Source organism: Hippopotamus amphibius, chromosome 4 (genome assembly GCF_030028045.1).
Source record: "Hippopotamus amphibius kiboko isolate mHipAmp2 chromosome 4, mHipAmp2.hap2, whole genome shotgun sequence".
Lineage (NCBI taxonomy): Eukaryota > Metazoa > Chordata > Mammalia > Artiodactyla > Hippopotamidae > Hippopotamus > Hippopotamus amphibius.
The window spans coordinates 28807459-28820918 of NC_080189.1; the positions used below are offsets into that span (position 1 = coordinate 28807459).

General features: G+C 35.2%; 1 protein-coding gene across 1 annotated transcript in view; it reads left to right on the plus strand.

Moving 5' to 3' along the window:
* SLC13A1 (solute carrier family 13 member 1) overlaps nucleotides 1-10216 on the plus strand; it is an 88608-nt gene extending 78392 nt beyond the window's left edge. Inside the window, exons 12-15 of the mRNA XM_057732968.1 lie at nucleotides 1542-1651; nucleotides 6299-6460; nucleotides 7892-8029; nucleotides 9746-10216. Of these exons, the coding sequence (XP_057588951.1) occupies nucleotides 1542-1651; nucleotides 6299-6460; nucleotides 7892-8029; nucleotides 9746-9883 (548 nt within the window). The 3' untranslated portion in view covers nucleotides 9884-10216. The remainder of the gene's footprint in view (nucleotides 1-1541; nucleotides 1652-6298; nucleotides 6461-7891; nucleotides 8030-9745) is intronic.
* Nucleotides 10217-13460: the final 3244 nt, after the last annotated feature.

Genomic DNA, 13460 nt, shown 5'->3' on the forward strand with positions numbered 1-13460 from the left:
AAGAAACCATATTCAGTGGAAGCAGTCACTGTCTTTATAACACGTGGACAAGGCTGTGTGTGTGTTTATGTGAGTATGACCCCCTCCCCTCCAACACACACACACTTCTTAAACATAGGATTCCTCTCTGCCTATGCTTTATACTAGCACAGGATATTTTGGGTAGTCAGATTCCTATGTTGTCAATTTGGGAAAATGGCTTAAAAGTGTTTGGAAATAGCCTAGTAGAGTTGTGGAGTTTGTTTCTATTGTTGGTGGTGTTGATGGGGGTGGTTTTTCATTCATTCATTCTTTATGTATTTATTTATTTATTTATCTGCTAGGATGGAACTGGGAGTCATATGGTGGGCTTGGCCCATCTGATTCCTTGAGTCAGAATAAATAAATGACTAACGAGTCAGAGTTCCAGGACATGATATATGTAAACAGCATAGCATAGAAACACATGCCTTTTGTTCTCCCCTTGAGACTAGAACATCTCAAATGTGTTATAAGGAGATGCTGTAATATAGAGCAGTGATTCCCATGAGACCCTGTAGACTCTGACCATTGCAATCAAAGCCCGAAGGCCTTGCAGTGGCAAGTGTTATGCTGAGCTTAACTTCTCTGGCTTCAACACCTGAGTCCCCCTCTCAGAAAGAGCCTTGCCCTATCCACCACCCTCTCTGTTCTCATTCTTCAGCTCCTCCCTGACAAACTCATTCACACTAGGTTTTTAAATGCCAGGTAAGACATAAAACATTCAGTTTTAGATGAGAGGTACATTCAGAGATGTTTGCTTTTTAACAGGATATATGGCCTTAATTTGAGAAGGAAATAGCAACATTTCCATCAACAGTGAGGGTAGGTTTGGTTTAGGTTTGGAGGAAGGAGACAGGAAGTGGGCTTATTAGTAACCTCAACAGCTCACCATGTAGAAGGTTGCCTATTACACACAAATGTTAAATGGATATAATGTGTTCATGGATGACATTATTTCTAAGCAAATCAATGGAGCCATCAGGACCCAAATATCAAGAGAAATCCTTATGATTATTGCTTTATGAGCATTTTAAGTGTCTCATGAATAATACATGAATTATTTAATCTGAACTTTTGATTATTTTAAACTGATTCTGGTGAATCTATCATGACCCTCCTCATGAGTTGAAAAAATAATAAAATATTCAGATAAATATGAGTGAATAATCATTAAAATGCTCCACTGATGCTGTTGAACCAATGATGTACTACAGATATTTTATATAGCAAAGGATAGGGTAGCCCAATGACTGAAAAGAATTATATATGACAACGTTATCATCTATCTAAATTTATACTACAATAAAAGGATTTTTCCAAGTTACGATGTTATTTCTTTTTTTATAATATTATGTTCTACCTAGGCCAGGTGGAAATTACTTAAAGTCCAGGTCAAGTTTCCTAACTAAGAATGATACAGGAATATTAAAACCTTCCTGTGAGATAGCTATTTAGGATAATAAGAATGTCATACTGTCATATTTTAAGCAATGTGTAACTGTAGGACTTTTGTTTTTCAGTTGCTTTTGATTACACTCCACTGATTACTTGGAAAGAATTCCAGTCATTCATGCCCTGGGAAATAGCCATTCTTGTTGGTGGAGGGTTTGCTTTGGCAGATGGCTGTGAGGTAATACTCTGTGTCTAAGATCGTTAGCAATTAACTAGACTGTTCAAAAGAAGAACACAGAGACAGTCAAACTTTTGGAATGCTCAGCCTCATCCTATCGCAGATTTCAGTAGCCATGCGGTAACTATACCACACAGATGAGGTGCGTGCAGCGTTCGAGAATTTTTATAAGCATAAAACATCATTTTTTATGATGTCCAAGCATATCAAAAGAAAAAAAGAAAGTTAAAATTCTTAACCCATGAACTAGTATTAGAAGACCAGCTTAGTAAGAAAAATAACCTATCAAAAAATCATATGTAGAGTGACCCCTAGTGAAATATATGTTATTTCGTTTATACCTTTTCCTTATTTCATGATGAATTTAAGTAGCTGTCAGACTTCTCTGCAGTATATCATGGTCTTAATGTTGCCAAAGAAGAATGAGAAACAATAGTACTTTAATACATTATTTATTACATATTAAATATACTAAAAATACTGAATATATGCTTATTGAATGAAGTCCAGAAAGAATTTCACATAGCTATGTTTAATACTGTATTATGTCTAATTTTAGAAATAAAATCACCATGAGAAATAAAGTTGGCTATTTCTTTGGCCTATCATCTATGCAGTTGATATAATAAAGTAGAAGTCTGGGGAAGCTTTTGTCCCTTGAAATTGCCCTAGTCATTGTAGGGTTCCTAGAAGAAAAGTACCTTCTCCAAAAATTCCATGAAAATCTTCTACTGTTTAATTAATTATTTGGAACTTAGTAGCCTTCCATGAAACACTTAAAACTCATGGACATTCCATTTCCTTATTCAGTCACCAAAGTAAAAACAATGATGAGAGAGATGTCATGTCCAGCCCTTAAGTTTCTTAGAAGTTAAATTTTTATACTTTTGAAGACAAAAAACTATCTGTTCTGTTCTATTCTTGACAATCTAAAAGAAGACTGGTTTTTACTTCTGACTGTATTGTCAATTTTTCTGTACGATATTTGGATACTAAGCTTTCAGCAATTTAGTAATAGGTGAAAGTCTTGGAAATTGCCTCAATTCTGAGTGCCACTTACAATGTCATTTTATGTCTATATTTGGCTTGCCTCATAGACTGTTTAAATATAAATGATAGAAATAGAAGACAAATACACTTTTCTACTAGCTCAGTAGTAAGCAGATCTGGTTTCTCAGAATAAATAACTTCCATTCCTATGTCTGCTAATTTGAATTGTGAGGAAATCAGAATCAGCAATTCTAACATTGATGTGAATTTGTTCATCTCTCCTTCCCAGAATATCTGTCACTCAAAGTGGTTTTAAAAGCATTGGCCAGATCCTAGAATAGTAAAATCAAAGGAAATGAAAAGGTGTGAACTTAGTCTGATGCACTAGGCTCTCTCACTGGAAGAATTAGGGAAACCATGGAGGGACTCTACTTTGCTGTGAAAATCCTAGTACAAAAAAATCAGGTTTCTGGGATACCCCAAATCACCCTATCTCTGAGTGATCAGATTGAAGCTATGAGCTTCAGAGATATAGCTGTGGACAACTATTCCACTAGAAACTGGTATTACAAAGATTTGGAGACAGCTAATTTTTTAAAATTTTGTTCCAAATTATAATGTTTAGCAAATGTCCAGAACTAGATAACCCTTCTGGTTGAGAACTGTGAGATAGCAACTCCCAAAGCATTCACCTCATTACGACTTCCTCTCTCTTAAATGCCCCTTGATTTTTTTTCAACATGAAACTCTCATGAGCTGATAGTCAGCTTCAAAACCTTATCAGTGAATAACTCCTCCTCTCCCATTTTCACGTTCCTCAAAATTTTTCTATTAGGTTAAGCATGGAGGATTTAACACTTTGATTCAGATCTCCACTAAAATGGCAATAACAGAACAAAAAAGTATCAATCCATAAAAATAAAGAATAAATGGCAAGAACAATACCATACAAGGGATATTGATAAAATGTAGAAGATGGAAAGAAAATATTTGAGGGATCATACAGCAGAAGAAGTAGAGAAGGATTAAATCTATGGGCCTGCAAAAAAAAAAAAAAAAAAAAAGAGCCAAAAAGAAACAAACTGATTCATCCACATGATTCTGGAAGAGTTTAGGAATTGGAAGGAGAAGGTTAACTGAAACCTAGGGGAAAAACCAGCACTAAAAATGGAGGGTTGTTTAAAAAGTGTGTAAGGAGGTATGAGCCTCCAGATACTCTCTCCAGTCCTGAACAGACAGGCAACTGCCCATCTCTCATCCCTGATAGAAAATGTAAGTTTACTCTGTATACAAGGAAGTCATTGAGACACTGGCTCACAATTCAGTCACGTGTAGTAACGTATTCTCCTCAACAATCTTCAGTTAGACACAAAGAGCTTACAAACGTCATTTTATTGCCTCCATTTTAAACATGAATAGGTAGGCCAGGATCACCAGACAGTTGCCTCTGATACAAAAAATAAGCAAAAAGAAAAAAATAATAATACCAAAAAAACAAGGGAAATGTATAAAGTGAAAGAAAACTCTCAAACTTTTTCATTGATGCTTCAAAGAGATATCAGAAACAAAGTCATGAAACTAAAACAGAATGTTATTTTTTTAATGGACTAGACAGAAAATAAGAAATATAATAACAGGAATTTTTAAGTTCAGTAACAGGGTTATAAACTGAAGTTTGAACTTATCCCAGAAAATAGAGCAAAACGATGAAGAGAAAGCAATATTATTTTAAAAAGAGATAAGAGAATTAGAGTCTCAGTCCAACAGCCAATCAATAATAGTTTCAGAAAGAGAAGGGGAAAAAAAGAAGAAAGAAAATAAAGAAATAGAAGGCTATTTCCAAAAAGTAATATAAGAAATTTCATGGAACCCAGGACTTCAAGATTCTAGATGGAGAGAGCTACTGAGAACCCAATACCAAAGCACCTCATGTAGGATTTCAGAACCCTGGAGGTGATGATACGATCCCAGTGGCTTCCAGAGACGAGGGACAATATGTGATGTGATCTTTTCCAGCTGCATTTAATCACACATAGATAAAATCCATTCTTAAAGTATATTTAAAGATGAATCTGTGCCAATGTAAGTTAAATGATAGTCTTTTTCCATCTAAAAATCAAAACCGAAACAAACAAAAATATAAGTCAAAAGTACAAAGAATATACATAAAATCTGGTTATCACATATGAGGGTGTTTTTGTCAACTTCTGATCTGAGAGTACACGGCTTGTAATTAGAGCCTTTCTGATGTCCATCCTACTTTGTCATGAGCATACAGATTCACACGTGCGGGAGCTCACTGAAATCTCACAGATGGAGGATTTTCCCTCCATTTGCAGGAGAAAGATAGAATAACATACCTATTAATCTGAGTGTGGCTGATTTTTCTGTGTTATGTACAATGAATCCAAAATCCGGACGTCATCAGGCTTCTAAAGAACCCAACAGGAAGCCACAGGAAATAGAGCAATAATTATTTGGAGTGGTAATTATTTCAAGACCAGAATTCTACAAAAACTAAACTAGCAAAGCAATGTGAAAAGAAAAGAAAGAGGTTTTCAGACATGCAGAGACTAAAAAAGTTTACTTCCCACGCACCAATTATCAGGAAGCTACAGAAGATGTGGTCCTGTGGCCTACCAACACAAAGGAGTTAACAAGAAAGGGTTCCCACATCAGAGGGAGGTGAAGGGAACCCATAGAAGAGAAGTCTCTCTATAACAGTAAAGTAGATCTAAAGAGCAACTAGCCCCAGTGGAGCAGGAGAAGGGAATACTCCAAAATTGACACCTCCATTAGGGAAAATGAAAAAGAATAATTACCTGAAATATTTATCTACTTGTGAGGGGTTTTCCACTTTTACTGGAGAGTGTACTGGAGAATTTGTGATAGGTACTTAGAAAACTAAGCAAACAAAAGAATAGGAAAATTATTTCCTGGAAAAATAAACAAACAAACAAACAAACAAAAGTTAAAACCAAACAGCGAAAGCAATCACAGTACACTAAGTGGCTCAGTTGTGAACAATACTCATATAATCATAGTGGCAAACTTTAAATATTGATATAACCAAAAATGTTGATATATGAGTGTAAGGGAATGGGGGGGCAGGAAATATATGTGTGGTGGAAGGTGTTAGAAAGCTGAATTCTTGTGTACCTATTAGGAAATCAGTAAATAATGTCTGTATTTGAAAATTTAGGAATATGAAAAAGTAGAATTTTGTAAAATAGCTATCAACACATAAACATGGTTATACATAGCTAATATAGATTAAAGTTTTGCCTCTGGGGAACACAATTTAAATGTGGAGCGTAGTAGACCAGAAATGCCGCTCTTTCCTTAAAGCCCTATAGCATTACTTGGCTTTTGTTATACCCACATATATTAATTAGATATAATTAACATTTAATTGAAAAAATGTGGAAAGACAGTTCCAACTTCCTAAAGCATGTTGGTAGTGTTAAAATAAGAACGATCGAGAGCTTCTCCATGTCAAAGCCACCTAGATCTAACAAACTACAGAAAAAATATGAAAAATTAAAATTATACTCCAGAAACTGAGTTCTTAGGTCAAATAATGCTTTTTAATATATTTAAATGTCTGATTAAATGACTTATTAATGAATAACAAATATTGCAAATTTGTTTTTTTAGGAGTCAGGACTATCTAAGTGGATAGGAAATAAACTATCTCCTCTAGGTTCGTTACCAGTCTGGCTAATAATTCTGATATCTTCTTTGCTCGTGACCTCCTTAACAGAGGTAGCCAGCAATCCGGCTACCATTACCCTCCTTCTCCCAATACTGTCTCCGTTGGTGAGTATCTCATTTATCTTATTTATACTTTGCATTGAAAGCATAGTGTTCTACTTTGTGTGTTCTCGTGTTGTCCCAAATGATAATAGTCCCCATATTGGTAACTTACAGAGTGGTCCTTATGTGCATTCATGCTTTCTTAGGAGACCACAATTCAGAACTCTTTTCTTCCATGTTCAAGCAACGTGATCTTAAGTGAACCCTCTACCTTCTTTCTGCTCATATTTTTCATTTGCAGATAAAAGGGAGGGTCAGCCTAGATCCTTTCCAGCTCTAGAAGACTTTGGGATTCATTGTTTCCTGGCAACTTTAGTATTTAGATCTCTAACATTGATGCTTCTCCCTCCAGAAGATGTCTTGAATTTTTGAGAAGTGCTTCATATAAGTGGTTTGCAAGGGAATAAAAACCTAGGTTTACACTCGAAGCTTCAAGCTTAAATGTCTTAGGCACAGTTCTCTTTGGCCCAGGGAAGAATTTAAAAAGATAAGTAAGAAGCAGATTTGCAAGGAGAGAGAGGGAAAGATTGTCTCTCTTCCTGGACACAACTAGCTGGCAGTCACAAGAAATAGCTTCAAGTAAAATATTTTTCTTACGGGGACGGATAAGTTTGGTGAAAGAAAAATGCTTTAGATGAAGAAGGATTGCCCTTCTGGAATCGTTCTGCTATCAGCTCAAGGGGCAGATGTCAGCATTCTTGAGCTGCTTCAAATTAGAAATGTAGTCAGGTTATACTGGTAAAATACAATTTGGGGGATTTTCTGTTTTTGTTTTTTTTTCTTGACATGGAGCAGTTAAAAATTATTCAATGAATTAAGAATAGTAGTAACTCATCTGTGATGATCTCTAAGAAAATTTTAAATTATATATGTCACAGAGGCAGTAAACAATGGAGCCAGAGGGACCTGAGAGCTTACTTGTTTGGATCAGTTACTTTAACCTTCATGGACCTCAGTTTCTTCATCTGCTATTTGGGGCTATAGTTACCATCTCTTAAGATCATAGTGAAAATTAAATTATATACATAAATATACAAAATTATGTTCTATATATGTTAAATTTTACATATATCTCATATATAAATACTTATATATTATATATTAACATATGTATGTAAACACTTAGCATAGCACTTAGCACCAGATAAATAATAAACAGTTGCTGTTTAAATTTTGTTCCTGGAGTGAATGACACTTTATTTTCTAAATGAACTGAGCGATGATGCTTAAATGGACACCAATCACCATATAAACAATGATAAGAGGAAGATACACTTTCTAAAAAATATTTTTCCAGTTATGCCTGCATTTATATATATAATTTTATGTCTTTATATTTCAACTTGCTTCTGGGAAAGTTTATTAGAATAATTTTGCTCATTTTGATGCCTGTCTCGAAATTTTACTTAGACTCCTTTTTATCTTTTCCAACAGGCTGAAGCCATTCAAGTCAACCCTCTTTATATTTTGTTACCTTCCACTCTGTGTACTTCGTTTGCATTCCTCCTACCAGTAGCAAATCCACCCAATGCTATTGTTTTTTCATATGGCCATCTAAAAGTTATTGACATGGTGAGTGAGCTGAAAGAATACTCTCAGGTCCGATAGACATTATTTTGCGGTGTCTTGGATTGTCTATCTTTTACACACTAATCGACAGCTAGGAAATGCATAGCTTGAGTTCTGCTTCTAAAGGTGAGTGCTTGACTGGCCCTAGAATTGTTTTGAAGACTGATAACCAGAAGCAAACATGCCATTAATATTTACAGTCACAAATACAGAAATATTGAATGTATCAGTAACACGCTGGAAGAGGAAGAGCATATAAAATACGCTCAACACAATGGCTTAAGCTTACATGTCAAGATCAGGATCCAACTTCACCTAGGCAAAAGGAAGAAAGAGGCTTAATGAAATTCAGCAATCAAGCACTGTGGTTTGCTATCACAAATATTTACATAACTGACATGCACTCTGAATAAGATGTTGGGCTCAGTGCCTGACTGATGAAAAGCCATCTTTCTTATTCTGATTCTAATAGTGGCACCTGACATAAACTGAAATGAACTGAAATTAGCACAAGGAAGTAATAATAGAAAATTTAAGTGACAAAACGTGCGCATTTTTGCCAAATACAAAAGTAGTGGTAGTGAAGAACTAACTAGTTTGAGAATATCCTGGTCTTCTCTCAATCTTGATCACCAACTTCCACACCAAACCAAGCAAGAACATAACTAAAGGCAATACAGTGAGCTTGTTGTGCAAATGCAACTCCAAGTTAAGCCCCAGATTCCTTCCTTCCACAGGGGTTGCTGTCTCTAAACCCCTATAATATAAAAATTCTAGAAATGCCTCTATGCAGAAGTCATATAATCTCCTTTGGGTAAAGAAAATGTACATAATATACAATGTAAACCATGTCCTAGGTATGTGAATTTAAAACAAAAACAAAAACAGGATTTTGAAATAAGTGAGTGGCTTGCATGGACAGCACAGGAGGCCTCTATAGTATTCATTTTGCCTTGGGGCTCCATGTTTTAATACCGAGAATGCAGAGATGAGCATTCTTTCTCAGTAAAGAGTCAGAGAGTAAATATTTGAGACTCTGTGGGCCACATGGTCTCTGTCACAACTATTGTATCATGAAAGCAACCAACAACAACATGTAAACAAATATGCATGATTTTAGTCCCACAAATCTTTATTTACAAAAACAGTTTATGGGCAGTAGTTTGCCAACCTCTGTCTTAATAGATAGAAAGCAAATTTCATATTGTTTAATGGACACCAGAATAATGACGTCAGAGCCAGAAAAATGGGAACTCTAAGAAAGATGAGTAGAAGAGGCATTAAATCTCAATAAGAGAATCCTGAAGGCTAAACTAAAAATAATATTGAGTGAATATGAAGGATTCTGTTTTCATATAGTGACCTGAACCTTATTCACTGAAATACAAAACCACAAAACTCAGATCCTGATCTGATATGAAATGGCAGATTTTGAAAGTGATTTTTCTCTAATCCGAATGATTTCAGTATATTTCTAAAAGGAACCTCTCTGAAAACCTCCAACTAACTGGCATTTAATTGAGAACAGATTCTTTTTTAACTTGAATGGAAGGACCCCTTGTCTCATGAAACCAATAATTGCTACTAATCATTTAGGATGCACGTAAATCTGACACCTGCCTCCTGCAACAATATTCCAGTTCTCCCATAGGTTTTTAAATTTTTTGTTTTGTTTTGTTTTGTTTTGGAGACTGACATTTATGTTCTTTCGTATTCAAGGTTAAAGCTGGACTTGGAGTTAATATTGTGGGTGTTGCTGTGGTGATGCTTGGCATGCTTACCTGGATTGTACCCATGTTTGACCTCCACACGTACCCTTCCTGGGCTCCTGTAATTAGTAATGAGACCATGCCATGACAAGCATGAACACTGACTCTCCGGTGGTGAGTTTTGGGAACCACTAAGAATTCACTGCAAAACTTGGCTCTAGAAAACTGATGACACTTAAATCAGTCCTGGTGTAGCTGCTGTAGCTCCAGTGAACACCCAAAACCTGCTTTGAGATGCAACCAATAGCATCTATGTGCCTTCATCAAGAAGCCCATGGCTGAGATTTTGTTCATGGACCATATGCATCCTGAGTCATCATAAGAATAATTTATAACTTGACCTTCAAAGAGATTAAGGTCATTTTCTTCATCTTACACGCTGGGTTCAGTGTAACATTCCAAATGTCAATTTATTATTTCAGAAACTTTCCAGGAAGCTAGGAATAGAAAATAAAATATACAAGTTAATTAGGTACTTGTATAAATCATTTCTGTAGTGTTGTCCAAGGAACGTTCTGAAAAATCAAAGCTATGGGCATCTGGTGGTGCAAAAGAAAAGTTCAATCTAAATAAAATGTGCATTCCCTCATCTAAAAAATATTCTAATCAGATTACTCTTGATATATCCATATAGTATAAAACTTGAAAGTAAGTAGCACTTCCAAAATTATAGCTGAATCCTCTAGACAACAGAAAACAGATAAGGATTAATTTCCACTTGACCCTATGGTTAAAGTAATATAACTCATACTTTTATGATCTCAGTACACTGAGAAATGCATTTTGTAGAGCTATGGATAAGGTTTGCTATGATTTGCACTATTAGTACAGTATAGTTAGGAAAGAAAGATAAACAGTACAAAACTATTAACACGTTTGTGTATTTGTATAACGGTTTTGCTTAAATGTTTATTTTATTTCAGAACTACATAATATCATATGTAAAGACAAAAGATTCAGAAATTGAAATCAATTATCGCTGTGTATACAGACATAGAAAAAAGTCACATAACTCCATTACATCAACACTGAAATGAAATACCAGAGGGAAAGTAAAGAATAAAAAATCAAAACTGTTGATATATTTACAAAAGAGGAAAATAAATTATTTGTGGGCAAACCAAAAAGGAAAAAGAACTGAACATTCAAACAAAAGTAGGAAGAAAATAGTCTCCTAGCGTTTAGGATGTGAAAAAGCAAAATCTATTGGCGTTTCAAAATTAGAGTAAAGGAAAAAAAATTGACAAAGACAAAAAAAAATGTGTACAGTTAGGAAAATATGGAGAAGTTAAGACAGAGCAATTCTCAAGCTAAAAATAAAATGGAAGACAAGGTTGGGACTTCCCTGGTGGTCCAACGGTTAAAAATTCATCTTCCAATACAGGGAAAGTGGGTTAGATCTCCGGTCGGGGAACTAAGATTCCCACATGCTGTGGGGCAACTAAACCCACGTGCTGCAGTTACTGAGCCTGTGTGCCGCAAGTAGAGAGCCCACACACTGCAACTACTGAGCCCCCTGCCATCTGGAGAGAAACTGCATGCTGCAACAAAGAGCTCGTGTGCCACAACAAAAGATCCCGTGTGCTGCAACTAAGTCCCAATGCGGCCAAATTAAAAGAGAATTTTTTTTTTAAATGGAAGACAAGGTTAAAAAAACACCTCTAATAACTTTAATTTCCATAGAAGTCATCAGACCTGGTTTGGTTTTTTGTGCAAGAGACATTACTTATAAAATTATTCTTGAAAATTAAATATGGTAAAGAAGGTTTTTTAAGTTATACATTTCTTTAAAAAATTATATATAACAGATTGCCTGTGTTCATTATGTCTGTTTATTAATTACTCAATGCAAAATTAATCTTTTTTTCAAGAAAAAATTGTGCCCATTTAAACCTGATAGTATAATGTTGCTGCTTTTTGTGTATCATCTATGTTTACCCTATTCACGTGTTCCCTTCCCTATCATGTTACACATATATTTTTGACCCATAGTATTTATTACATTTCTCCTTTTTTCTAGTCATTCAATTTATCACTGCTGAATTATATTATGTGATGAATATATTTTCATTATGAAAAAATGAAATGACTTTTCAAATTATAATGAGTAAGTTTAGCTCTCAAGCAAATAATATAAACATTTCAGCTTGAATCATTTTAATGAATTACTTCCAACAGCTGCCAGCTGAGTACAGGAAAAATGATACTTAGTCAAAATTTGTTTAAGTGAGCCATATGGTTCTCTTGTTACATCTTTATGTTTAGTTGATATATCAAAAATGACTTAACTCATCCATTTCATATTTGTCCCATTTACATCAAAGTTCTCAAGCTCTTTTAGTTTGAGGTACATTCTGTCTTTGCAAGTTTCCAAAAGACAGCCTAAACAGATGATCAAACAAATCTTTGTCCTCCCACTCTAGGGTAGATAGTATTTTTGTTATTATCTTGAGCCTCACTTAGAGTTTAACTAGAAACCTTTGTCACTTTAAATCCCTGCATCTTGCTTAGGGCTGGATCTTGTCTAGATAATAGGAGCAATTTCACTAAGTGGGTATTTACTGTACGTTCCTGCAAGTGCTTGGGGGGCTCCCCAGCATGCGCGTGTCCTTCACTCACCACAGCTGCCTCTGTGCATTGTCAGCACCTCCAGAATTCAGATTTCCTTCCTTTCTGATGTGTGCACTGGTTCCACCCTACCTCGCCTCCAAGGCTTTGTTCTCTCCTTTTAAAGCCTGGGAGGTGGGAAGGTACACTTTTAGCCAATATTACTAACTAAATTTATGAGCAAAACTTGATAAAACAATATTGTGGCACATTTATTGTGTCTGGACATGTGTACTACATTTTATTATATGTCAAAGGTTACTATTAGATATTTTATTATATCTTTGCTCTGGCTAAAGATTTAATAAGAATCTTTGTGATGACACTTTTGTTCCAAAGCTTCTTTGGTTTAGTTCATGAATGACTATTATCTTTACTTGTGTGTGGATTTTTCCCAATGAAGCGTTTTTATACTTAGGAGGGAGAGGATTGTACTAGCAATGAAAGAGTAAACCCAAACATATGGTCAGTTTTACTACTGCAATGTAATATAAAAATAAAAGTAGCTTAAATTGTTACCCCAGGGCACCATAAGTCATGTTATTCCCAAATGAAGTATTTTAGTCAAAGTAACAATCTACTAGGTAAGTTTTGGGAATGCAGATATCAAAAACAGGGGGCCCCAGCACAGAGTAAGATCAGATTCGTCCAGGAGTAAATAATAAAACCAGTATATAAATAAAGTAGAAATTAAAAGGTTTTTCCAAATATGGGGACTTCATTTGTTTAGGGAGGAAAAGAAATAAAAGGGCTTTTCTTAATGACAGTTGGAGGCCAGAGGTGGGGGAGATCATCTTAAGGCCAAATAATAATAAACATTGTGTAACATACATTACTGTGTAGGCAAAAAAAAAAAAAAAAACAAACTACTATAGAAGTCCTTAAAAAGGAAATATTTCGAAGGACCAGCAAATATCCAGAAACTTAAGCAAGGACTGAAGGTAGCAACTGCTAATCCCTAGAGATCTTGAAATTTTCTTTTAATAAGTACACAGGGTACAAGGGATGGGAGACCAAGCTAGGACCCAAGCAAGTCAGGGGTTGAATGGAAGGTTGCA